At 58.3% G+C, this 26,968-nt stretch overlaps 1 protein-coding gene across 15 annotated transcripts; it reads right to left on the reverse strand.

The window, feature by feature from the left end:
- Nucleotides 1–1,391: 1,391 nt before the first annotated feature.
- On the reverse strand, nt 1,392–26,968 carry Tcf3 (transcription factor 3). 15 transcript variants are annotated; one of them, XM_040738841.1, is made up of 19 exons: nt 26,641–26,968; nt 24,328–24,459; nt 21,211–21,283; nt 14,838–14,911; nt 14,641–14,719; nt 13,762–13,829; nt 13,292–13,424; nt 12,852–12,901; nt 11,326–11,428; nt 11,101–11,258; nt 10,860–10,989; nt 10,460–10,518; nt 10,288–10,366; nt 9,635–9,708; nt 8,807–8,962; nt 8,604–8,730; nt 6,837–6,969; nt 6,442–6,677; nt 1,392–2,053 (listed from the first exon to the last, which is right to left on the reverse strand). In XM_040738841.1, the coding sequence occupies exons 2-19, from the start codon at nt 24,400–24,402 to the stop codon at nt 1,911–1,913; spliced, it is 1,950 nt and encodes a 649-aa protein (XP_040594775.1). In that variant the 5' UTR covers nt 24,403–24,459; nt 26,641–26,968; the 3' UTR covers nt 1,392–1,910. The 15 variants fall into 15 exon arrangements, with proteins under 15 accessions (XP_040594775.1, XP_040594783.1, XP_040594785.1 ...); XM_040738849.1 differs by having other exon boundaries at nt 8,807–8,965; nt 11,101–11,156; nt 12,852–12,904; XM_040738851.1 differs by lacking the exon at nt 6,442–6,677 and adding an exon at nt 2,143–2,362 and having other exon boundaries at nt 8,807–8,965; nt 12,852–12,904.

Raw genomic sequence — 26,968 nt, forward strand, 5'->3', positions numbered from 1 at the left:
ACATGGTGGCTCACAACCATCTGTAATGAGATCTGGCGCCCTCTTCCGGTGTGCAAGCATACATGCAGTCAGAACACTGTATATTGTATATATAATAAATAAATTTTTAAAAAACAAAACCAAACCCAATAAGGTCGAGGGGCTCAGTGTTAAGGCAGTTGCTGGGCAGCTGTTACACAGGTGGTCACCGTGTAGCGCCTCAGCTTGACTCTCTACCAACTGAGCCGCAAGCCTCGGTCTTGTAACTGGGCAGCGGTGTACAGAGGGTCTATGGACCCCTCTAGGGCACAGGGACTCATGAATGCGTGGCCTGAGGACAGACAGACAGTGTCTGGATACCCCGGCAGACGGGGAACCTGCACGAGCCCGTTGTCTGCCAGCCCACCTTGAGAACTGGCCAGGGAAGCAGGATCGTGCCAGGAATCTTGTGCTCCCTCCAGTCCAGCGCCCCTCCCACAGGCTTCCAGAGGTGCATCTAAAGCCATAGCAAGGGGTTAGTTACTACAGCTCCCAACAGAGTCCCTCACTGCAGATCCGTGGTGTTTGCAAAGGGAGAGAAACTTGGGGACAGCATGGAGCAGGTTTGAACGAGCTGTGGGAGCATGTTTGGTGGTCCCACCAACATCTTTCCCAGAAGCTAGGACAGGAATCTGAAAAGTGGGTCAAGATACTCGGGAGGGGACCAAAGCTTGCACCATCTACAGAAGAGCCAGTGGTGACTATATGTGTGTGGCAGCTAAGTTACTGTTAGCTTTACATCTGGAACTAACCAAAGCGGCTGGGAACACCGCTGACTGGACCCTCAAGGGCATGGGAGGAGGAAGCGAGTGTTTGCTCTTTGTCTGCTCGCCCTCACTCTTGCTGGCAGGGGCATCTACCGTGCAGCTGAGACATTCCTTCAGTGTTAGAGCCCACTTCTTCAGGATCCCAGTGCAGACTGAAGACCAGCAGTTCCCCAGGAGCCTCCAGACTCCAGCGCTGGATTGGGACTGCTGAGACATCCGCCTCGTGGACACAGATCACAGCCTATAAGCCATGCTAATGCCTCATATGTAGATATCTATTCATTCCACTGACTCTTTTCCTCGAGAGACCCCTACAACTTGTCACTCAAGCAGCCAGGGCAGTGAGAGAAAAGGAGCGGAGTCCGTCTGTGGGCCAACTGGTCAGGCAGTTTCAGAAGGAGGCAAGACTGTGGTTGGGCTGTCAGACACGTGCCAGGCAGACAGGCACTGGGTTCGTGTGCAGTGGGAACGGGGGGGAGGCACGGGACGGGGACACTGGACACCCAGACTCTGCCAGGCTTTAGGGTAGGAGTGGCCCTTTGATCAACACTGGATCTTTTGAATGCTACTTTAATAACCTTGTAGACCATGAAATACGACGCTGACTTCTAGAAACAGCAACAGACAGGAGACTTTTATACAAAAATTTGTTGCTTACAAAACATACGCAAAAGAAAGCTTAAAAAAAAAGGACACGGAAGGCCTCGTTCTTGCTAAGTTTTGTCTACATAAAAAAAAAATCTGATAACTAATGGTCTTTTATTCTCCTTAAAAAAAATACGCTTAGGCACGTATGTGCTGGTGGCTGTGAACCAGAAGCCAGCCCCGGCCACCCTGCCAGGGTGCGTCTGATTCTTCCGTCTTCCACACTTAAGGCATCTTTTTTCTCTTAAAAGTGAGCATGCTGCTTTTGTTTCCAGTTTCGGTTAATCGAGAGGGGAGCTCCCTTCAGCTTGGTCACTGGGGTCAGGACACAGGGCTGTCACGGACCCTGAGGCCCTGCATGTCTCTGGAGCCCGAGCCCTCTGCCACGCCTTGCTGGAGACCCGCCTCAGCCAGGGTCCTCCTGGGTGCACCCCGGGGAGAGTGCGGTGGTCCTGGTCCCACGGAGACCCATGTGGCAGCTCACAGGTGCCCGGGCGGGTTGTGGGCCTCACCCAGGCCAGGGTGGGCAGCAGACAGCGCCAGCTGGGGGTCCCCGACCACGCCAGACACCTTCTCCTCCTCCCTCCGCTTCAAGCAGGCTGCTTTGGGGTTCAGGTTGCGCTCTGGAGAGGGGGAGGAAAGCGCAGTGGGCAACGGTTCCGGCGTGGGAACAGGGCGGAGCCGGGTGGGGCGGGAGCAGCCTACCTCGCACCTGCTGCTCCAGGCCCAGGATAACCTGCACCGCCTGCTGCAGGATCAGCAGCTTGGTCTGCGCCTTATCCGACTTGAGGTGCAGCTGGCACATGCGGCCCAGCTCCCGGAAGGCCTCGTTAATGTCCCGCACGCGCACCCGCTCCCGGGCGTTATTGGCCATGCGCCTCTCCCGGTCCCTCAGGTCCTTCTCCTCCAGGGACAGCACCTCGTCCGTACTGCTGGGTCACAGCACCGAGCCTCCGTCAGGGGGGGCTGGGCCATTTCGTGCTATGTGCTAATGTGAGTGGCAACCAGTGTGGGCTGTGTGCATGATGGCGAGTGATGGGTGCGGCTCTTCAATGTGGACAGCGGCGCCCGCCCTGTGCAGGTGACATGGCCCTTAGGGCATATGTCTATGTGTGTTGCAGACCCTGGACTCTGGGAGGCCTGGTGGGTCACTCTGGGAAGAACAAGGCCTCACTGTCCCCTAGCACATGTGAAGAGATTAGGAGCTTACAGGGCAGTGGGCTCTTACTTATCCCTGTCCCTGCTCATGGCTCTGGGTGACAGCATTCAGGGCCGGGCTGCCCTGCAAGGCAGAGGCTGAGGCCTGGACCAAGTCAGGGCTCATGGGAGCAAACGGCACTCAGGTTCGAACCCTGCACCCCAGAGCCATGGCCACCCTAGCTAGGCCAGGAGCATTGCCTCCCAGGCCCACGGCGGTGTCTCCTCCACTGCGAGGGACACCCACGGTGGCCCTACATGACCAAACAAGGCCATGCCCATGGCCTGCAGCTGCCTGATAGGAGTCACATGCTCGCTCGCAAAGGCCCTCCCTCTCAGCCTGTGCTGAGCCTGTGCCTGCATCTCCTCCCTGGGAGAGCGGTGGCGGTCAACACCCTGGCGTCTGGCTGTGAAGCCCGGCCCCCACGTCCTTGCTACCCATGCCTGCTGCCCTGGCATGGACCACATCCCTCTGGGTGGCGGCAGTGGCCCCAGACCTCAGGACAAGCGCACAGACCAAACTGCATGTGGGCACCGGAGGCTGTGCCCAGGGAGCCCTTTCTTCCTGAGGCCCTGCAGGGCCGCATGGGACAGAGGCCCCTAGGTGGCGGTGCAGCCGGCCCTGACGGGCGGCAGGTGCGAGGTGAAGAGCGGCGGCGGCAAGCATGGGTGGGGAAGGGAAGGGACAGGGCGAAAGACAGAGCAGACACGGCAGGCTCGTGGACGGCGTTGCCCACGTACTCTACACCACAGAGACCTTGGACAGCGGCAGAGCCCACCATGCTGCAGGAGAGAAAGGGTTAACGGCAGGCAGGCAGGCAGGCCATGGCGAGCACAGGTTAAGGAAGCAGCGGGGTCCAAGCTGGAGTCCTCCCTCACCAGCCCTGAGGCAGGTGGATTAACACCATCGTGGATGGAGAAGCTGAGCCCCGGACAGACTCTCTAAGGGGTGGGCCCTGCCACGGTGAACAGGGATGGTGGCTGGCATCCCAGCCGGCACTCTGGGATCTTTGTGGGGGAGGGGAGTGACACTGCCCCTAACAGCCAGGCTCTGGGAAAAGGCTGAGCTAGCAAGAGCCTGGGCATGGACAGTCTTGGCTGAAGTCCTCAGGCCAGTGGGGTGAGGATGGCACAGTCCAGACCTGTCACAGACACTGTCCTCAAGACCAGGAAGCTTGTAGGTCAGCCACTACAGGGAAGGGGACAGTCAGAGTGGGGACAGTCAGAGTGGGAACAGTCAGAGTGGGGACAGTCAGCAGACAGCCTGGGGACAGTCAGTGTGGGGACAGTCAGCGTGGGGACAGTCAACGTGGAGACAGTCAGTGTGGGGACAGTCAGCGTGGAGACAGTCAGCAGACAGCGTGGGGACAGACAGCGTGGGGACAGTCAGCGTGGGGACAGTCAGCCTGGGGACAGTCAGTGTGGGGACAGTCAGCGTGGGGACAGTCAGCGTTGGGACAGTCAGCAGACAGCCAGCCTGGGGACAGTCAGCCTGGGGACAGTCAGCAGACAGCGTGGGGACAGACAGCGTGGGGACAGTCAGCCTGGGGACAGTCAGTGTGGGGACAGTCAGCGTGGGGACAGTCAGCGTGGGGACAGTCAGCAGACAGCCAGCCTGGGGACAGTCAGCCTGGGGACAGTCAGCCTGGGGACAGTCAGCCTGGGGACAGTCAGCAGACAGCGTGGGGACAGACAGCGTGGGGACAGTCAGCCTGGGGACAGTCAGTGTGGGGACAGTCAGTGTGGGGACAGTCAGTGTGAGGACAGTCAGTGTGGGGACAGTCAGCAGACAGTCAGCGTGGGGACAGTCAGTGTGGGGACAGTCAGCAGACAGTCAGCGTGGGGACAGTCAGCATGAGGACAGTCAGTGTGGGGACAGTCAGCAGACAGTCAGCGTGGGGGCAGTCAGCGTGGGGACAGTCAGCGTGGGGACAGTCAGTGTGGGGACAGTCAGTGTGGGGACAGTCAGCAGACAGTCAGTGTGAGGACAGTCAATGTGGGGACAGTCAGTGTGGGGACAGTCAGTGTGGGGACAGTCAGCGTGGGGACAGTCAGTGTGGGGACAGTCAGCGTGGGGACAGTCAGCCTGGGGATAGTCAGCGTGGGGACAGTCAGCAGACAGTCAGCGTGGGGACAGTCAGCGTGGGGACAGTCAGCAGACAGTCAGCGTGGGGACAGTCAGCGTGGGGACAGTCAGCAGACAGTCAGTGTGGGGACAGTCAGTGTGGGGACAGTCAGCAGACAGTCAGCGTGGGGACAGTCAGTGTGGGGACAGTCAGCAGACAGTCAGCGTGGGGACAGTCAGTGTGGGGACAGTCAGCGTGGGGACAGTCAGCAGACAGTCAGCGTGGGGACAGTCAGCGCGGGGACAGTCAGCAGACAGTCAGTGTGAGGACAGTCAGCGTGGGGACAGTCAGCGTGGGGACAGTCAGCGTGGGGACAGTCAGCGTGGGGACAGTCAGCGTGGGGACAGTCAGCAGACAGTCAGTGTGGGGACAGTCAGCGTGGGGACAGTCAGCGTGGGAACAGTCAGTGTGGGGACAGTCAGTGTGGGGACAGTCAGTGTGGGGACAGTCAGCAGACAGTCAGCGTGGGGACAGTCAGTGTGGGGACAGTCAGCGTGGGGACAGTCAGCAGACAGTCAGCGTGGGGACAGTCAGTGTGGGGACAGTCAGCAGACAGTCAGCGTGGGGACAGTCAGCGTGGGGACAGTCAGCAGACAGTCAGTGTGGGGACAGTCAGTGTGGGGACAGTCAGCAGACAGTCAGCGTGGGGACAGTCAGCAGACAGTCAGCGTGGGGACAGTCAGCGTGGGGACAGTCAGCGTGGGGACAGTCAGCGTGGGGACAGTCAGCGTGGGGACAGTCAGCGTGGGGACAGTCAGCAGACAGTCAGCGTGGGGACAGTCAGCGTGGGGACAGTCAGCGTGTGGACAGTCAGCGTGTGGACAGTCAGTGTGGGGACAGTCAGTGTGGGGACAGACAGCGTGGGGACAGTCAGCGTGGGGACAGTCAGTGTGGGGACAGTCAGTGTGGGGACAGTCAGCGTGGGGACAGTCAGTGTGGGGACAGTCAGTGTGGGGACAGTCAGCAGACAGTCAGCGTGGGGACAGTCAGTGTGGGGACAGTCAGCAGACAGCGTGGGGACAGTCAGCGTGGGGACAGTCAGCGTGGGGACAGTCAGTGTGGGGACAGTCAGCGTGGGGACAGTCAGTGTGGAGACAGTCAGTGTGGGGACAGTCAGCGTGGGGACAGTCAACGTGGAGACAGTCAGTGTGGGGACAGTCAGCGTGGGGACAGTCAGCAGACAGCGTGGGGACAGACAGCGTGGGGACAGTCAGCGTGGGGACAGTCAGCCTGGGGACAGTCAGCGTGGGGACAGTCAGCGTGGGGACAGTCAGCGTGGGGACAGTCAGCAGACAGTCAGCGTGGGGACAGTCAGTGTGGGGACAGTCAGCAGACAGTGTGGGGACAGTCAGCGTGGGGACAGTCAGCGTGGGGACAGTCAGCGTGGGGACAGTCAGTGTGGGGACAGTCAGCGTGGGGACAGTCAGTGTGGGGACAGTCAGCAGACAGTCAGTGTGGGGACAGTCAGCGTGGGGACAGTCAGCGTGGGGACAGTCAGCGTGGGGACAGCTGGTGGAAAGACTGGGACTCAATGGGCAATCATCAGTGTGGGGCGGTCGGCGCAGGCTGAGGGAGAGCTGCGGGGACAGTCAGTGCAGGGAACCCTGTCTGGGGGCCAGCGGGGGTGAGGGTGAGGGCGGCAGGGAGGGGAGCGTCGCGGAGGCGCGGGGCGCGGGCCGCCCACTGACCTCGCACCTGCTGCTCCAGGCTGAGGATGACGGCCACGGCCTGGTGCAGGATGAGCAGTTTGGTCTGCGGCTTCTCACTGCTGAGGTGCAGCTGGCACATGCGGCCCAGCTCCTTAAAGGCCTCATTGATGTCGCGGACCCGCAGGCGCTCACGGGCGTTATTGGCCACCCGGCGCTCCTTCTCCCGCTCGGCCTTCTGCTCTGGGGGGAGAAGGTCGTCCTCGTCCTCGTCTGGGCTAGGGGGGAGGGGAGCCGGGGGCCAGAGGGAGACAGTGAGGTGATGTGGTGGCCTGCAGGGCCTCCTGGGGTCTGTGTGCACGTGTGCCGTGTGTGAGCGCGTGGCATGGTGTGTGTGTGATGTGTGTGCGCACCGCCCGAGGGGAGGGGTTAGGCACCTGGTGCGCGTGCGTGGAGCCTTCAGGTCCTTCTTGTCCTCCTCGGCGTCGGCCACTGAGGTGCTCTCCTCGTCGTCTTTCTCCTCCCGCTTGATCTCGCTGGCGCCGGCTGGGGCACCTGCCCTTCCTAGTCCTGCAACAGGCCTGAAGTGAGCAATGGCGACAGCCACCAAGCCACCTGTGGGGCCCCTTGCCACGGAGCACTTCATTTGTGGGGAGGCAGAGATGAGAAGTAAAACAGGGCCGTCAGGACGGCTCCCTCGCCACTCAGGCTCCTGCCTGCTGCTGGGGACCAGACAGGGCCTGCTCTGTTTGACAAGTGGGGAGTCAAAGCCCACGGCACGCTCTGGGCAGGGAAGCAGCTTGTGAAATGCTACAGGAGAGGTCAGAGAACGTATGCCCATCACACTAGCACATGGAAGCTGAGGATTTCGAGTTCAAGACCAGCTGTGTTAGTGAGGTTCTCTAAAAGCGGTGACTAAAATCCTAACCCTGATGTGGTGGGGGCATGTCATCCCAGCACTTGGGACGCCTCAGAAAGAGACCAGAAGCTCAAAGTCATCTCAGCTACACAAAACGCTGGGTGTGGAAACAGCCCGGGGGCGACGGGCCAGCTTGGAAGGGGCTGAGGGGGACCCTGCCAAGGACCATTCACAGCTGACAGCTGAGTGTGTCTTCCTCTCTGTGGGATGTCATCCCCAGCCTCACCCACAGCCCTTAACACTGCCAACGCCATCCCTACGGCCACCAGCAGGCATCTGTGAATTCCAAGGTGGGACACTTCTGCCTACCCTCCACTGGGCGAAAGCCACCACAGCCCAAAGGGCCCCCTTGCCTGTGTCGTCCTTCCGCGTGGGGCTGCATGCACGCTGCCCGGGGTCTTTGCACAGGCCCTTCTTGCTGCAGACTCCTCTCCCATCACTTCCTAGACTCGGAGACACTGTCGCCTCTACTGTCACCTACTTCCCTTCCACACTTCCCCTGCTGGCCCTAAAACCTCCTAACCCTGCTACAGGGAACGTCACCGCCATCCTGCTCACACCCATTATGGAAACGGCACCTGTCACAGGCCACCGCCTGCCGAAAGGAATCAGCCTGACCCTGCTGGGATAGTGAACCTGTGCCTCAGTGTCCCCAGACTGAATCAGGACACAGTAGTCCCAAGCTTACAGGCTACAGTGAGATCTGCAAATAGAGTTAGACTGCCTGACTGCTCTTGGCTCCTTGGTGGCAAGTGACAGTCTATGTGTGTGTTTGTACGTGTGTGCGCGCACAGCTGTGTGCACACCTAAGAGTTAAGCACAGACACCAGAGAAAGCCGTCCATCAGAAGTCCTGCTTGTCACTATCCCTGAGACGACTCACTGAACCTGGAACTCAGTTTTTCACTAAGCTTCCCCTACACCTGCCTCCCCCAGGGACCCTCCTGCCTCCGGCTCCTCAGTGCTGGGTGGCAGGGCACACACTCATGTGAAGGGCGCACACTGAGCCATTTCCCCAACACCGTCTTTGTTCTGAGGCACAGGCTCTCATGAATCTGGGCTTGCCAACTGCAACTTGCCGGCAGTGAGGCAGCCTGTCCCTGCCTCCCGGCGCAGGGGGCCCAGGCACACAACACGGTGAGCCCAGCTCAGCAGCCCAAGTCACCCGCCAGCTTCACGGTGAGCCCAGCTCAGCAGCCCAAGTCACCCGCCAGCTTCCAGGGACGGTAACTTTGACCGTCCCTTCTCCTCGACCAAAAGGCCTTCAGCTTCCCCCTGGGACTTACCGCCGTAAGAGTCCGGTGGCCTCTGCGAGAGGTCGGGGAGGGAGCTGGCCTGGCTGGGGAGGCTGGCATGGGTATGCAAAAGACTAGTGCCACTGGTGAGGCCATCCTCAGGGTGGCCGCCACCAACCTAAGAACGAGAGGGACAGGTCAGGGTGGCGAGAGTCCCTATGTGCCACCCATCCCTGTCTCAGGCTGAAACTCACCAGGCCCGCATGCCGCCCGCCCAGTGGCACGGGGCCAGGGAAGCTAGTGGTCAGTGCCCCATGGCCAGGCAGAAGTCCATGGAGATCGCTAGCGGTGCCCACAGCGTGGCTTCGAAGGACATGGATGGCCTCATCCAAGCGATCCTCCATCTTGCTCTGCTGTGAGGGTGGGAAGAGAAGGAGCTCGGGTGCATGCGCGCAAACACACACACACAGACACGCGTGCACACACGCACAGACACGCGTGCACACACAAACACACACAGACATGCGTGCACACAAACACACGCACACTGAAACGCGTGCACACACAAACACACAGACACACGTGCACACACAAACACACACACTGAAATGCGTGCACACACAAACACACACACTGAAATGCGTGCACACACAAACACACAGACACGTGCACACACAAACACATGTGCGTACACAAGCACACACACACACATACACACACACACACACACAACTTTACACATAGGGTCTCCCTCGTGGTCCATGCTGCACTCAGACTTGTAATCCCCCCCTTACTCCTGAAAACCCTTCTCCTCCTCACCCTCCGGCCCCCACCTCCCGGGTGCAGAGGTGACAGGTGGGCTGCACCACGTGGGTTAGCACTGGCCACTGAGCCCTGGCCCAGCAGCAGGAGACTGGTCCTGACCCCGCCTAAGACCTGTGCTTCCCCGGGCTCAGCCATGGCCTCGCAGCCCCTGGGACACCGAGTTAGTTGGCTGCTCTCCCGGAAGGGCTCCGTACTGATTATGTGGTGATGGGATTGACTGGCACTTGGTGCCTAGCCAGCAGGGAGGGGACCCTCACCAGGCCATGGAGACCCCCGTCGTAGGTGGGAGATAAGGCACTGGGCGCTCCTGCCCGGGGCCACTGTGATGTCCCTGGAAGGGAAGGAAAGACGTGAAGGAACAGTAATCCACGGCCGGATGTGCCTGACACAGCACTCACATACCAGACGCCGTGCAATATTCAAGCCCCGCCTCTTTCCACAGCTTCAGGGGGCACAGCAGGGACCTCGAGGGCTGTTCCTCTGCCCCCTTCACACCTAGGCTCACTGCTCTGAACTCAAGCTAAGAGCGGGTAGTTAGCTCCAGAGGAGAGCAGGCAGGCCAAGCTGAGGACCAGTGTGGAACTCGCTCTGTAGTCCAGGCTGGCCTCGAACTCACAGAGATCCGCCTGCCTCTGCCTCCCGAGTGCTGAATCAAGGCGTGCACTTTTAACCCCAACCGCCCAGGACTTCTAGAGTCTGCCAGCTCCCACTTTCCCTCAGCCCTAACGGATGCTGCGGCACCATCCACCTGGAGTGGTGTTTCACAGAGCGGAGCCTGAGGTCACCAATCACATGTGGACAAATGGCAGGGGAAGGCCACCTCTCCCTCATGCCCCCTTACTACCTGGCTAGGACTATAGACTGGACTGTCCTGAGGTCACTCACGGTTCCGTGCCCACCCCATACACACCTGGCAGGCCCTGGGGTGAACCCACAGGCGTCGAGGGGCTGGGTGAGAAGTTATTGCTGGAGTGATCCGGGGAGTAGATCTGTGGCGGTGGGGACACAAGTATGGGCGGTCAGGCCCACCACGAGATTACCAGAAGCCCCGCTCTCCACCACCAGCCCAGGACCCTGCTCACCGAGGCCAGCGCCTTCCCAAGGGCATCCCCTGAGCTGCTGGCTGTAGTCCCTCGGGTGCCTGTTGGGGGAGACAGGTGAGCCCACAGCTGGGAGCCTACACCCTGCAAATGGGATGGGACCTTCCCTCTAAGGAAACCCGCCTTCCCTAGTGTCAGCACAGGCAGGAGCAGTGACCAGTGTCCAAGCCTTGCCTAATACGGACACCTACTCCCCAAGTCAACAAGGTTCCTTCTGTGCCTCAGTACCCCTAAAGTGGCGTGGAAGACCCATTTTTCATGGGGCCTCTTCCTGATAATTGCCAGGGCCAACCTGGGTGGCTCAATAAGGGACTAGTCCCCCCGGCTCTCCATGGTGCCCCGGTGCCCACCCAGGCCCAGGAAACCCTGGCTGTGACCTCACCCATGAGGCTGTCGGCCCCGCTCACAGGTGGTGTGTGACCAGAAGCCCCACCATAAGTGCCAGGGGCGGCTGAGAAGCTGGACACAGCTGGGAGCGTGCCGTTGACCTCAGACCCGTGCAGCTGGTAGCTCTGAGGAGACAATTGGTACATGAGGGGCGGGGCGATGCGGGAGGGTGGGCAGGGCAGGCAGGTGTTGGCGCCACCCAGGATCCCCCCGCCACCCCCGACCACAGCACCTACCATGCGTTCCTGCTGCTGGAGACCCCCAAAGGTGCCACTGCCCACGGAACTGCTGCCTGGGGCAAGGGGCAGAGGGGACGAGCCGTCACCTAACATGGGCCCAAAGCCCGCCTGGCTGGGGGGACTCCAAAGCTCCGCAGAGGGGTGCAGGCTGCCATCTGCGTGGAGGAGGATGGTGAGGCTAGGGACCCAGCCCTGCAGAGCCCCCCGGGGAGCCCCACGTACCTGCCACGTAGAAAGGGGAGGGATAGGCACTGCCAGGGGTCTTGGCAGAGGGGTAGGCCGCGGCATCCCTGCCGTAGCTGTCACCTGAGCTGGACGGATACACCTGTGGCGGGAGGGCACAGTCAGGCGTGGCGGCGAGGGACTGGTCCTGCCAGCCTCCTGCTTTGCCGCGCGTCCCGCGATGCCCAGACCTAGGCCCTAGAACCTGGGGCGCTGGTGACCTCGCTTCCCTCCACTGCCTCGCAGAGGTCTCTTCTGCCTTTCCAGACCACCCTGGCCTGCCTCCATACAGCGAACTCCAGAGACTCCACATGCCACCACCTCCAATGCTCAGCTCTGTCTTCCTGTCTAGCATTCGCCAGTGCTGAAACCGTCCCTGACCTAGGGACACAGGATCCTAGGCCACAGAGGAAGTGTCCCCGCATAGCATCTGGCCTGGTTCCCCTGCTGCACAGAAGGTGCAGAGAGTACAACCAACAGCTTCGACCCTGACTAGTTAGCATTGGCTGCAACTGACAGCTTGAAGAAACAGAGTGGACGTCTACCAACAATGCCTGCCCTGGCACAGGGCTCAGGAGGGGATCGGCTGCTCATGCCTGCCCTGGCACAGGGCTCAGGAGGGGATCGGCTGCTCATGCCTGCCCTGGCACAGGGCTCAGGAGGGGATCGGCTACTCATGCCTGCCCTGGCACAGGGCTCAGGAGGGGATCGGCTACTCATGCCTGCCCTGGCACAGGGCTCAGGAGGGGATCGGCTGCTCATGCCTGCCCTGGCACAGGGCTCAGGAGGGGATCGGCTGCTCATGCCTGCCCAGGCACAGGGAGCAGACAGCAAGTCAAAGCTGGCTGCTGGGGTAATGTTCATCTAGCTTAGCTAGGTTGTGTTGGCCGTACTCTCTGATCTTAGCTCTGCTCTGATATACATGTTCCTAGAGAGCACTGGCCTACACCCTTCACCACTGCCCACCCGGTGCGGACATCAAAGGAAACTACAGGCTTCCGAGGGCACAGAGGACGCAGGGCTTTAGTATACAAGGTGCACTGTATAGCGCAGGTCAGCCTAGGCCTTGAGACCTCACCTCCCAAGTGCTGGGGGAGACGGCCAGGCTGGAGAATCCAGCACACTGCCTTTCTTAATGTGATTAAATCACAGGCGCACGGCACCATGAACCACTGAGGGCCAGCCACCATCTGCCAGGGTGGGCAATCCGCCAAACAGCAAGTCAGTGGGTGGGAGACTCCCAGCAGGTGGGTGTGGCCAGGGAATACGCAGGACCTGGCTGCCCCAGCTCGCAAGGCTCCCATCACCCCCCACTCCCCTACCGTTAGAGGAGATAGCCACAAAAACCCACGCTTAAAGCAAGAGGAAGTGAGGTGGGCCTGAGGAAGGACTTCCCTGGGGAAGGGGGGCATGCTCAGTTCACACACATCAGCCCCCTAGTCACCCTTGGGATGTGACCACGGCTTCTGGCATGGAAAACCCACCAAGCCGTGGAGACTGTAGGCACCAGGGATCCCCATACTCACAGAGGAGGGCAGACCAGGTGGAACCTTCCGGACCTTCTTGGACTGTGTATCTGCTGGGAGCAAGAGTAGGAGGAGGGTGGGCCCACTGTCCTCTCCACACACCCTTGTGCGGACCCTACCGGAGGGGGTCAAAACCCAGGAGTGCCACACTGCCGACACTTGAGGAGTCTCATGAGGCCAGCCATGAAAACCTGGCTTCTAGCCAGCGTTGGTGGCGCACGCATTTAGTCCCAGCGCTCTGGAGGCAGAGGCAGGATCTCTGCATGGAGCAGCCTGGTGGTCAGGACAGTCCAGCAGCCCCTCCTAGTACATCACACCCCATAAGGCTGGTGCAGCAGCCCTGGGTCGGCTCGCCCGTGGGTGCAGATCCTGGCACCCCGTCGCAATGGCGATCTCAGCCCCAACCGCCCTCACCATATCCACGCCCAGCACCAACTCACCCAGGCCACTGTCTGCAGCTCTCCGCCGAGGGTTGCTGGGGTATGAGGGATAATACTGGGAGCCGCTCTTGACACCCGATGGAGACAGTGGCCCAGGGCTACTAAGGCCCAGCTCACCCGGCAGGAAGCCAGCCTGGGGGATGGGGACAGCAGGAAGCTGAGGCTGGGGTCTAGACTCAGGTCAATCCGTGTCTGGAGACCCAGCTGTGAAGACCAATGCCACACGTGCAGGCCAAGCCTCGCTGTTGCACAGCACCCAGGACACACCTCTCCTCAGCCAACACGCTGGGGTCCGCACTCCCCTTACAGTGGCCCCGGGGAAGCAGCTGGGTCAGGGCTTTGGGACCCTGTACTCTGGCCAGCTCTGCTCCTCACGTGGGGTAAGGGCGACCGAAGCTCCCATGACACAGTCTCTACCCCAAGGGACATCTTGGAGGTTGGGCCAGCTCTGCCCTTATGCCTCAGTTTACCTGAGTCAGTGCACTAACACTGGTGTCTCTCCCGAAGGTGGCATAAGCACTCCGCTCGCTGCTTTTGCCTGCAAGGGACAGAAGGAAGTCACAAGAAACCTGGGAGGGCGTTCGAGGCCAGGCTGGACCGACAGCCTCCGAAACAATACAGAGAAACCCTGTCTCGTAAAACCAAAAAAAAAAAAAGAAACCTGGGAGGGCCCAGCTGCCCAGCCCCCTGGGTACGGGAGAGGGGACAAGGGGAACCTAGCAACATTGGGAACAGACGACCTGCTGGCTTCGCTGTCATTGTTAGTTTAAGACTGAACTGAACCCAGGTCCTCTACAGAGCAAGCAACAAGTGCTCTTAACCACTGAGCCGTCTCTCCAGCCCTGACAGACCTACAGGGTCTCATGTAGCCCAGGCTAGCCCTGACTTCCATAATCATCCTGCTTCAGCCTCCCAAGTGGCTGGATTCTGAGGGCTGCTCACAGGCTCCGCCCTGGGGAACGGGGGGTGAGGGGGGCGCATGGGACGACACTTGGGGTGGGACACGGGCACAACAGGCTGAGATGGACAGCTGGCCTCTGTGGGAACGCCCTGACACCCTGTCAGGCAGGACAAGGAAGCCCAAAAGGGAACATGCACCCCACAACTGCAGAGGCCACTCTGGGCCATGGTGGACTCCAGAACAGATTTGACTCTTGAGTTAAAGCGACAATCTTCATGGTCTTCCAGGCCTCCTGACCCACTGCCTGGTCCCCACAGTCCCCAAGGAAGCGGGCCAGGCTTGTAGCCAACCATGTGGGAAGCGGTATCCCAGGCTGGTCAGACGTGATGCTGGGGCTCCACTCTCCCGCTGTGCCCCCAGGACCTCACCGCAGAGTGGCCGCACTTACCTCCAAGCCCAGGTCCTAAGAACGTGGAAGAAGGCAGGCTGTTGTGGGACTCGCTAAAGTGGGCGCCCTCGCTGTACGTCTGGGGGAGACAGGCAGGGTAAGACTCTAGTGGCTGAGCACAACTGTCCCAGAGGGTGGCCAGAAGCTGTTTCCTCATCCCCTGCCCAGGGAAGGACACCCAGGGACCTGGGCCTCACCCTGCTGGGGTCGAAGGAAGAGCTGTTCTGATCACTGTTGCCCCAGGAGCCTGAGCTGGGTCGGTCCTCAAGTCCTGTAGGAGGCAAAGGGAAGCCTAGCCCAGTTCTCAGGGGACCCAAAGGCTTTGGGATCCCTCTTTCACTCAGATATGCCCAACAGCAATAAGATCAGATGCCCCCATCCTACACAGCCTGGGACTGTTCCCACAGAGGCTGCTGTAGCTCAGTAATGTGACTACCAGCTGTCGCTGGCAGACTTCTATTCATCCGCCAAAACCTCAGTTACTGTGCCCACTCTTCGTCCCATGGCCAGGCCTCTTGCTTAGGTCTATGTCTGATCACACAGGACTGGGCATCTGAGTCAGAAATGGCTGACGAAAGGTCACAGGGCCTCACGGGCTTCAGAAGCAGGGTCTTCCTCGTGGGGAGCCTCCACTAGGAAGGTTGACTCGCTCAGTGGGTACAACAGAGACACACCTGGCTCGGGCTCCTGCAGCCTCAGGAAGGTCAAGAGTTCATGTGGCAAGGCAAGGGTTAAGCAGCCTGGAGACCAGAGGACCTTGTCCTGAGGGGCGGGGTAAAGCAGGGCTGGGCCCTTATCTCCCCCAACACTCCTCACAGGCAGCTAACGGCTGTGGCCCCTACACTAGTCTCCACCTGCAGCAAATGCACCCCTCCCGGCACCCCAGGCCGTCCCTGCGCACAGGGACCACAGGGCTCAACCTTTGATCCACTCTCCATTGGCTACATGGCTATACGTGGGCCTCAGTTTCCCTACTGGACTGACAAGCAGGCTCAGGACTGAAGTGTGCACATCCACATTCAAATCTCCAAGGGGGGGAGTCTCTAGTATTCTGCCTCCCCTCTGCACCCCATGAGCCCCCTTATGCCACCCAGCTCCACACCAGAAACTTTCGCACCCTAGAGACTTCATTACGGCCTTTATGCTCATCATCCCCTCCCCGGAGAACCGTATTTAATTGTGGCGTAATTTGCATAATTATGCATATTAAACTCACAACCTCATGAATATTCGTCCCCAATTACACCTTCCTGATAAAGTTCCAGTGTGTTGGCAGTGGGGGCTGGGATGCAGCCCTGGAGGCTCCAGGAACCCCTCTAATATCAGGAACCCCTCCAGTATCAGGTGCAGTTTATGGATGCCTACACCCCATTATTTTAGCTCTCCTAGGGCTTCCCTGTTGTGGTCCCACCAACTCCCATCCAACATAAACCCCAGGGGCATACAGGATGCTCTGGAAGCCCAGACTAGGCCTGGATGACACCTGAACAGTAGGTGACCCCAACAAAGTGTCACACCCCCCCAGAGCCCGGCAATGTTGGAGATTCCCCAAGACACCTCTGGTACAAACCCTGTCTTTCCATTCTATAAATGACAACTCAGGAGGTCCCTCCCCCACCCCATTAATACAGTTATTAAAATCACCCCACTGATAAATTATGCATCTTAATAACCCCAACATGAATATTCATAGCCGTGTCACTGGCATACTAATTAAAATGTTCTAATAGAAGATGTTGATGTCAGCACCCCCCCTCCAATTTCTCCTCCTGTCCCTCAAGGTGAAAGCACCAAGAAACAGGCACCCCCCACCCAGAGGTTGGCTCAACCAAGCCTGAACAACTCAGGACAAGGCCCACATTTGGAGTTCTATTCTTTTTTCTTTTTGGTTTTACGAGACAGGGTTTTCTCTGTTTTGGAGGCTGTCGGTCCAGCCTGGCCTCGAACTCACAGAGATCCGCCTGCCTCTGCCTCCCGAGTGCTGGGATTAAAGGCGTGCGCCACCAATGCCCGGCTTGGAGTTCTATTCTTCTACAGGGACAATTCACACTTTTTGGCCACCGGCTTGCTTTTATAAATAGTTTTACTGGCACACGGCTCTCCTGTTCATTTGCTGTCTACAGCTGTATCCATGGCAGGGTTTATATATTCGTTATCTGGTCCATCAGGAGATGCTCACCTGCAGCCCAGTCCTGCACATGAGTCAGGTACATGGACCAACACCCCAGGTGTCTCCCTCCCTTCCACTGCCTACTCAGCAGGGATGATGACGGCCAACGCAGCCAGGTGAGGCCACATCCACCCAAGGTCCAGCTGCCACTGTCCAAAGTGAGCATGACAAAGCTGGCAAACAGAACCTGCCTTCTCCCACTAACGCTACCCAGAGCAACCGAAGACAAGCTCCGAGAGCAAAAGCAAGTTTGAGACCAGCCTGGTCTTCATACCACACCTCAGAAGAGCCAAAAGGAGGGCCACACTCAGTTCCCAGCACCCACACGGAGGCACAGCATTGCCTGCAATTCCAGTCACAGGATTTCCAGGTCTCTGGTCTCCTAGTGTACCGCGCTCACATATGTGTATTCCCACATAGACAACAAACACGTAATTGAAAATTAGTAACCAAAACAAAAGGTAAAAAAATATGGCTGCTGGCCAAGTTAGCCATGAAATAAAGACAGAAGAAAACTCAGTTGAGAACAGCACAGTTGAGAATTCTAGGCGGGGCTCCACCCTGACCACGCCCCTTTACCCCTCAAAGTCAAGCCAGCATCTGCCTAGCATGCTTGAAGCCCTGGGTTCCACCCTAACATACCCTCTCCCGCCAAATCAAGGATTAGTGAACCCCTGGATTCTAAACTCCCAAACTCCAGGGAAAAAAAGTAAGAATTTTTAAAAGAGAAATTACGAGCAAAGTAGAAAGAGGTCGATGGCAAATATTGATTCTCCCAGGAGAAGATGCCACAGTGAGATCAATACAACAGACAGGAGACAGTCAAGGACAGAGGGACAGAGGGGGAGGCACCTGTACAGGCATCCATGGGACCTGGGCAAGCGAGGGGGACAGATGGCTGCTTTGAGGAGTGGGGCTTCTGTAGCGAGGCTGGCCTGGAACTCATGACCCTCCCACACAAGGGGAGGCAGGTGGAAGGACAGCACCCAGCCTCTGAGTGGGAATGGCTGACCCCCAAGGGACTGGCTGGGTCTGGGTGACAGGACAGGCAGGGCAGGCCTGGGATACAGCAAAGATGGCCAATCAGATCAGGGGATGCCAGAAACTGCAGAGGGACTTCGAGGGGTGAGTGCTGGGGAGACGGTCTCATGGGACGAAACCCAGGGCCCCGCCCGTGCGCAAGGTGCCCTGCATCTCCAGTCTAACTAGCTAACACTTCACTCCCGGAGCTTATTTTATCTGGTTTTCTTGAGACAAGGTCTCTCTGTGGCTTTGGAGGCTGTCCTGGAACTTGCTCTGTAGACCAGGCTGGCCTCAAACTCACAGAGATCCGCCTGCCTCTGCCTCCCGAGCACTGGGACTAAAGGTGTGCACTACCTGGCCAGAGCTTATTTTTCTTTTTTTTCTTTCTTTTTTTTTTTTTTTGGTTTTTCGAGAGAGGGTTTCTCTGTGGCTTTGGAGGCTGTCCTGGAACTCACTCTGTAGACCAGGCTGGCCTCGAACTCACAGAGATCGGCCTGCCTCTGCCTCCTGAGTGCTGGGATCAAAGGTGTACGCCACCAACGCCCGTCAGAGCTTATTTTTAAAAAACTAGTGAAGGCTGGGTATGTGATTCAGCAGAGAATTCTTTTATTTTGAGTTAGGGTCTCATTCTGAAGCCCAGGCTAATGTGGAACTCAAGACATCCACCTGCCCTTGTCTCCTTGGTGCTGGGATTAAAGGGGTGCCACCGTGTCTCCCCGGCACTGGATTAAAGGGGGGGCCACCGTGTCTGTCAGCAACTGAATTTTTGCCGTCCATTCTGGTGGTGCCTGACCCAGTCCCCAGTAGGCCAGACTCAGTGGTTAAGAGACGTGGCTGACCTTCCAGAGGCCCCAGGTTCAATTCCCAGCAACCACACACAGTCGTCTGTAACTTCAGATTCAGGGGATCTGACACCTTCTTCTGGCCTCCATAGGTACCAGGTATGAGTGTGAAGTACACCCACACATGCAGACAAAACACCCTTGCACATAAAATAATTAATAAACAAACCTCCAGAAAGCCACTTAGAGAAGGAAAAGCTCTTGGAGCCATTCAAACAATCCAAGAAACTCCCCTGAATTCTTTCTGACTCAACTTCCCCTGCTCTGGTGATAAGAGCACTGGCGAAGCCTTCCTATATAAAGTGCGATCACAAACCAACAAGGGTTGTATAGGTTGGTGTATGGGGCAGGCCTGTTCACTCAGAAGGAAACCCTAAGTTTCAGCCTCTTAATCACGACCACATACATCACTGTATCTGTTGCTCTACACCTGTGAGGTCCTGCAACTCCAAGAATGTCACCCAAAGCCATCACATAACAGCGCTTTACAGATGGGAGTAGAAACTGTTCTTCTTAAGGGGCTGGAGAGATGGCTCAGAGGTACTGACCGCTCTTCCAGAGGTCCTGAGTTCAATTCCCAGCAACCACATGGTGGCTCACAACCATCTGTAATGAGATCTGGTGCCCTCTTCTGGCGTGCAGACATACATAGAGGCAGGATGTTGTAGTCGTAATAAATAAAAGAAAAAAATGCCGGGCGTTGATGGCGCATGCCTTTAATCCCAGAACTCGGGAGGCAGAGGCAGACGGATCTCTGTGAGTTCGAGGCCAGCCTGGTCTACAGAATGAGTTCCAGGACAGGTTCCAAAGCCACAGAGAAACCCTGTCTCGAGACCCCCCCCCACCAAGAAAACTGTTCTTAAGACATAGTGGTTTGTTTTTGTTTGTTTCTTTAAAGACAGGCTCTCACTACATTACCCTGGAAACCTAGAGTTCCCTGTGTGGACCAGGCTGGCCTACGGCTCCTGAGTGCTAGGATTAAAGCTGTGACCTCCACATTCGGCCAAAGACGTGGCTTTTAAAGTTGACCCAGCAGTAATAGAGGGAAGGAGACATCAACAGAACTGACAGCTTGGAAGCTTGGACAGGCCTCTGAGGAACCGACCTGAGCTCCTTGAGGCACATACACTTGGAGGATTCCATCAGCAGCAGTGGGGTCAGGGATGTTAGAGAGAGAGAGATTAGAATCAGAGTCCTTCCTATGTAAAGAGAGTCTGCAAGCCAACATGTATGACATAGATTCCTACGTGAAGAGACATGTGGAAGTCACAATGGGAGCTGGCACTCAGCTACTCTTACAAGTTTTCACTTTCCTGAGACGAGAAGGGTAATTTCAAAGTGAAACATTATCAAGAAGAAAAAATCCATCAAACGCAGACGAGCCCATGTGAGACTGACAGGCTCTGACCCTCGGCTACTAGCCATGGTCACTGGGGCCATCAGAGTGGTCTGCTCTCGTGGCCCACTCTAGCCAGCCCTGTGCCTGGGGACCCGCTGCACCCCTCCTCCTCCTGTGTGCCTCCACCTTCAAGAGGGGGAACAATGTTCCGTAACCCTGATTAGACAAGTGCTGCCCCCTCAAAGGTGACATGGCACATGTGTGTCTATCCCGTGATCTTTGGGCTCTAGATGTACCACCAACGTGAGGGACAGCCAACAGTGTCCCCACGACAGAGCCACACAGCCCCAAGGCCACAGGTTAGGCTTCTCTAGGACTGAATGCGAGTCTGGTACCCAACGGTCCGAGGGTCTGAAGGGTGAGACAAGCTGGACAGAAACCACAGTGAGCTAGTGGGTGATGTCTCCAAGGTCCCGTCGCCAGGCCAGGCTTGCAGGGAGAGGGCATCAGGCTATGCCATCCCCAAGGAGCCATCTCTAGGTCCTGAAGCAGGCCTTGACGAGAAGAGTCTGGGGAGCCATGCTGCCCACAGGGCAACCCGCTCTGCCCCACCCACGTGGTAGCTGCCAACATGACCTTAACCCCCACTCCCCGGGCCGGAAGCCTGGGCACTGCAGATTGGGGGCTGCTTCCGGGGTGATGGGAGCCTGCGGGGATTTCCAGGCCTTTAGGAGTGCCCAGATGGCCCTCCATCCACTTCCTCAGGCTGAGGGGAAGACCAGCAGGGTAGTGACTGATGGCCTTGCTTTTGGGTGGGGTAAGCAAGAGCCATCTACACCAGCTTCCCAAATGTGTCCCCACACAGCTCAGAAAGACCCTTGTTCAACGGAAGCCAGTAACTTCAACTCTACCCGTGTCAGCGTGGATCTAGATGTTTCTCCTTTGAGACCTCAGATGTCCTGGGTCCTAGGAAGTCCCCTGTCCCTGTTGTCCCATCAACCAGCCTACACCATATACATATATATATATACATACACACACACACACACACACACCCAGTTAGCCCAACTCAACGGGCTCTAAAACAACCCCGCTCTGGTGGGCCATGGCGTGAGGGAATGCCTCTGTCCACAGGGCCGACCACCAGACCTCTGATCGGTCCACACGAACACATCCCCTGTGCCCTTCAATCCTACCTGAGCCTGCAAACTGCGTTCCGGCTAGGGAGGCTGGCCGGCCCTTCCCGTTGGCCACAGGGAGCGGGAACATCTGTGGGGACAAAGGAGAAGCGGTGACCGCCGCAGCAGTGTTGGGGGCAGCTGGAGACGGCCCAGAGGCAGGTTTGCTCTCCTGAGGCTGGGCGACCCCAGCGGCAGGTCACACTTGGACGGAAACAACCGCACACTCGACTCCGAAGCCGTACTATCCAGACCTCTAGGACTCCAGGTTAAAGGGAGGCAGAGACTTACAACTTGTTCATGTGTGTGCACAACCCTGGGTGTCAGTTCTCAGGAGCCACATTGTTTTGTTTTTGAGACAGGATCGCTCTGTGTAGTCCTGGCTGTCCTGGGAATTGTTCTGTAGACCAGGCTGGCCTCGAACTCACAGAGATCCTCCTGTCTCTGCCTCCCGAGTGCTGGGGTTAAAGGTGTGTGCCGCCGCCACCCCGTGGTGCCTTATTTCTTGAGACGCTGTTTCTCGCTGTCCTACAGCTAGCTGTGTTGGCAAGCCTGACTGGCCAGAGCTCCCCAGCAGTCTCGTGTCTACCTCCCAGAGCCAGCCAGGGTTACGGGTACATGCCACCGGGCCCCGCTTCTTGCATGGGTGCTGGGTACGAGCACTTTACCGACTGAGTCGTCTCCCCTGCCCTGTTTCTGAGAGGCTCTTTGTGGCTGGGGCTGGCCTCGAGTTTACGATCCTCCTCCTCAGCTTCAGGAGCACTGGATGACAGGGGTATGCCACCATGCCCGAAACCACCTGCTCTGGAGGTGACAGGTGTCTTCCTTCCCCAGCTTGACGACAACACGCTCTGGTCAACGGGTAGCCAGTCAGACTGAGAACCCCCTGGTCAGCACCCTGTGCATCAGACACCCCCAGACAGCGTGGAGGCTTCCCACCTGTCTGAGTGGCTCACTTAAGGGCACCACAGGAGGGACAACCAGAAGAGACACACTGTGCGGAAACCTGGCCCAGCCCCTAAGGGGAAACTGAGGCTGCCATCCCAGCACTGGGGAAGTGGAGACTGGAGGGTAACGTTGTTTAAGGTCACCCTCGGCTACATAGGGAGTTACATGTCACATGAGACCTTGTCTCAAACAAAAATGGGAGAGGGGACCGAGCGCCGGGTGACCCTGCCACACCCACACGCCCCTCCCAGCTCTGCCATGCCCACAGTGCCAGTCAGCACACTGAAGGGCTCAGAGGCACAGCCAAGTCAACCACAGACTGCCACTCTCACGCGTGTGGGGCCCAAGTGACAGGCTGCCCACACTGTCCTCTGAACCTCCCCAGACAACTGGGGATGGCAGTGTACCCCACAGCTAGGACATGTGCAGGGTCACCGACCCTGCCCCTCAACGGGAAGAGCGCTGTGGCTCCTTGGGGCCAGCAGGGCTGCAGAAAGACTCCGTCTCAAAGACCTCAGGAGGCGCAGGGCCAGAGAGAAGGCTCAACGGTGAACACTGTTCCTCCAGAGCACCCAGTGTGATCCCCAGTGCTCCCAGCCATCCGCAACTCCAGTTCCAGGAGATCTGATGCCTTCTTCTGACCCAAGGGCACCGGGGCATAAATGTGGTGCCCACGTGTGCGCACGCGTGTATAAAGTTAGGAGTGAACGCTGGACAAGGTGGCATAGGAGGGTTAGGAACTCCAGACCAGCCTGGGCCACGAGAGCCTGGTTCAAAACCAAAGTCCTCCAACACGGGACTTGCCTCCCAACTTGGCCACACGAGGTCTGGCTGTGGGATGGGACTCCCTACCTGCCTCAGTTTCTCTTCTGTGCCTTGGGATGCTCTCTGACTTAAATGAGAGGAAACCCTGAGCCCTTTGGACTGAAGAGGAGGTGGCCCAGAGGCTTGGGGTGCTCCCATGGGTCTAACGGAGCTGAGCTGCACCCCAAGCTGGGGTGTTCCAGGCCACTAGGCCGTGACCTGTCAGTTTAACAATAACAAAAAAAAAGAAAAGAAAAAGAAAAAACCACAGGAGCGGCCAGGGCCTCTGCCTACTCAGCCAGGGAGGCAAAAATAAGATGGACCTTAAAAATACCAGCAGGGTCTTCCGGGGCCTTGGGGCTGTGTCCCCCAGGGCTGCATTGTCGCAGGCTGGCTGGGGGCTGCTGCTTCAGTGTAAACTCACTTGTTTTGGCAGAATTTTGTGGCCTGGGCGCCTTGTGGGGATGAGCAGGGGAATTCAGACCGGAAGTAGCCCTAGGAGCTTTCAGGGCACAGTGGTGCTTCTGGGGGTGGGGCGGAGAATTCGAGAATCCACAGAGTCTAAAAGTCATGCTGGTTCTTGAAGGAGCCAACAGTCAGAGGGTGCCCACTGCACAGACGGGTGAGGGGCACTACAATGGAGATGCCCACCAGGTTACTGGATGTCCCTGACCTCTGTGCCCTTTGTCAGTCAGCATGCTCTCTGGGCATTTACACAGCTGGAGAAGGACTACCACAGGACTGGCGCACTCCCCAACTGTGACTGACAACATGCTAATGGACACGGTTGGGGGTGGGGAGTGTGCCCACAGATCCTTCCTCTCTGAGGTTCCCAGCACAGGCCAGCACAGCCTGGGACCTCATTCTCACGTCTGTAACTTCGATGGTCACCTTCCTGACTAGCTAGTCAAGGCCACAAGCCCCCCACAGCCACATGGGGCTTCTGCAGTGAGCAACCCGGGGGAGGGGCCGGAGCCCTGAAAAGCCCCTCCCTCTCTCTGGAGGCAGCTCACCCATTTGTGAAGTGGTTAATGGGCCCCTTTCTTTCTTCCTTTCTGTTTTTAGAGACAGGGTTTCTCTGTGAAAGCTGTCCTGGAACTCACTCTGTAGACCAGGCTGGCCTCGAACTCACAGAGATCCGCCTGCCTCTGCCTCCCAGTGCTGGGATTAAAGGCTGCGCCACCAACGCCCTGCTAGCGGGTCCATTTCTTTGGTGGGAGTCACCACGCCTGTGGGGGGGTTCCCACTCCTCCATCCCCTCCTGAGACTCCTCTCACTTTTGCAAGCTGAGGGCTCCACTCCAACTGGCGGACACATCTCCTCTTCAGAGGTAACCTCCAGTCTGGGAGCAGGGAGCAGGCACTGCGGGGGGGGGGGGCTCACCATGCTGAAGTCCAGGAGATCACTCAGCTCTTTGTCGGAGCCCACAGGTGCCATTCTCTGAGACTGGTTCATCATCTGGCCAGGGCAGCAGGCGTGGAAACTGGGGTGGGTTCCCCAGGCCTAGTGACAGCACTGTGTGGTGAGCCCCGGAGACGGGAGGGAGGGAGAAATGGAGATGTATCAGAGCATGCACAGGTGGATGGGGCCCTGGAGGGAGGAGGCGGGGAACCTGGTTGGGACCCTTATAGAGCCAATATGTAGCTTCGACAATAGAGAGGGAACACACATGAACTCTCCATTCCCAGAGGACCACTTTTTAAACTGGTGTGGGGGGCAGCTAGGACACTCCTGTCACCCCACCCTAGGCGGCCTGGCCATGGACCCTGTCCTAAGAAGGGAGGGATAAATTTGGTGGAACCTTCCCATTAGTACCTGTCACAGAACACTCAAAATCCTGGTCACCCCATAAATCAAAGCAAAACAAAATCCCAATTTCAAGGCTTCACTAGAATACGTGCTTTGCCTGGGCCCCACAAATTCTCCCTTTCACCCCCAAAACCTAACATCATTCAGAAAAGTTAAAAGACAAAACAAAAGCAAGCAGTCTGTCTTATTGTCAGGATGTATCCGGGAATTATTCTGAGTGAAGTTTGAAAACATCCTTTTACCAACATCACCCGGGGGGGGGGCAGGGCAGGGTGTCCCAAGACCTGGGATTCCCCTTCAGGTCCCAGGGGCTCTGCTCCGCCAGCGGGGGAGGGGATCCACCTGCCTGGCCACATCCCACCCACCCCAGGGAAAAGACGAAAGCTTAACCACCCACCACACATTAAAAAATTAACTTTTTCCAGGGTTCCCCAGAAAGGAGAAAAGGTAGGGGTGACCCGGGAAACGCAGGGTGGGAAGGAGGTTCAGGGGCTTGAGTGAGGACAAAGCTCAAAGACCCCCACTCTTTTGTTTGCCACTTCAGACCCGGGTGTGAAACAAGCCCCTAGAGCACCCCTCCCCCGCCGCCTCTTTCCTTTTCCGTTTTTTTTTTTTTTTTTTATCCTTTTGGGAGGACTGTGAAACTTTTTTTTTCTTCTAAGTTGTACGAAACCACACTTTTTTGTGTGTGTGGTACTTGAAACCGATTTTTCTAGGTAACCCCAGGGGTAGTGGTGAAACACTGCTTGGTCAGGGTTCACAAACACTTTGCGGAGGGGCGGGGCGGGACAACCTGAGACTTCTTGGATTGTTGGGAGGGAAGCAGAATTGGGGACAACCCTCTCTCCTCTCCCTCCCCCACTGCAGTGCGGGAGGGAAGAGGCTGGAAGCTCTTGGCGGCTCGAGGGCAGGCCATCGCCGTGTTCCAAACCCAGGGCCGCGCCTCGCTAACACAGAGCAGATGCTCCCATCTCGGGGTCCCCATGTCTCCCCACCTTCTCTGTGCCCAGGAGACCCTTTCTTGTAGCAGACAAAAGAACCTGTTCTTTTTTCCCTTAGAACTGTAGCTTGAATTAGGGGGCTCACTCCTGGGGGGGGGATGTGTCTCCCAAGACCTCCCAGGAGTTGAGGAACCCTGGTTAACAAAGTGAAGAGACTGTCCCCACTCTTCTTTCCTAGCTCCAACTCAGACGGAGGGTTGGGGGGCTCCCTGGCTGAGGGTGGGTGGGGAAGGGATCCCTCCCTCAAAACCTCCACGAGTTAGGGAACCCTAGGTCGTGGAGTGCGGGGATAACCCTCACCCCTGCAAACTCCAGCTAGCATCAAGGAGACACCTCCTCAAGTGAAGGGGTGGAGGTCGGCGGTAAGGGACACGTCCCCTAGACACCCACGAGTTGGGGCACCCCTAGCTGTCGGAACGAGACGGTCCTCTCTCTTCCCTCCAAACTCCAGTTCCGATCAGGGGGACCCCCTCCGTGAAGATGGGGGTTGAAGGCAGGCAGTAAGGAAACACCGCACCCAAGGTCCCCACTAGTTAGAGAGCCCGCATCTGATGAAGTTGGGTGACCGTCCGAAGAGAACCGCCACAAAAGAGGCCTGGGCAAAGTTTGCTCCCAAGTGCGCGCGTCCCTCCACGTCGCCCCCCTCTCCAAGCGCGCAAAGTTGAAGGCAGAGAACAATGCGCCGCCGGGCCCGGGGCCCTGTGCAAGGGGGACGCGTGCAGCCCTCCCCCGGGGGCTCACCCCAGCTCCGGCCTCCCCCCGGACCCGAGAGAGACCCGGAGGCAACTTCCCCCCCATGCACTAAGCGGAGAAGGGGGGTCCCCGCCGTGCGCGCGTCCCCGTGCGCCCCCACGCGCGCGCCCGAGGCCCCTCCGCGTGCGCTCACCTGCTGGGCGGGGGCATGCACCGGGCGCACCGGGGCTCCCTGCTGCCCACCGCCCTCGGGGACCCCGGGGACAAAAGGGTGGCGGGCGCGTCCCCGAGGGTCGCGCGTGGGCGGCGGGAGCGCGCAGGGCTCGGGGGCGCGCGTCCTTCCTCCTCCTCCCCACTCGCGTTCGCGTCGCCCGGCCCCTCTCGAGCTTCTCGCAGAGCAGGCCCCGCGGGAAGGGACCGTACCAGAGGCGGCGGCGCGCGGCGGTGGCCCGCTACGCCCGCAGCCGCCGGCGCTGCCTCATCTTCCTGCGGCGGGAGACATGTTCCGCCCCCACCCCGCC

The sequence above is a fragment of the Mesocricetus auratus genome, unplaced genomic scaffold (assembly GCF_017639785.1).
Source record: "Mesocricetus auratus isolate SY011 unplaced genomic scaffold, BCM_Maur_2.0 Super-Scaffold_100676, whole genome shotgun sequence".
NCBI classification, from domain to species: Eukaryota; Metazoa; Chordata; class Mammalia; order Rodentia; family Cricetidae; genus Mesocricetus; species Mesocricetus auratus.

What these genes read in the sequence shown, in the direction of transcription:
- Tcf3 (XM_040738836.1), bottom strand. Translation starts at nt 24,402, where the DNA reads ATGATGAACCAGTCTCAGAGAATGGCACCTGTGGGCTCCGACAAAGAG. An exon ending in CTTAGGACCTGGGCTTGGAG is followed by an intron (nt 13,830 to 14,640) that starts GTAAGTGCGGCC and finishes TGTCCCTTGCAG; the next exon opens with GCAAAAGCAGCGAGCGGAGT. An exon ending in GTGTTAGTGCACTGACTCAG is followed by an intron (nt 13,425 to 13,761) that starts GTAAACTGAGGC and finishes CCCATCCCCCAG; the next exon opens with GCTGGCTTCCTGCCGGGTGA.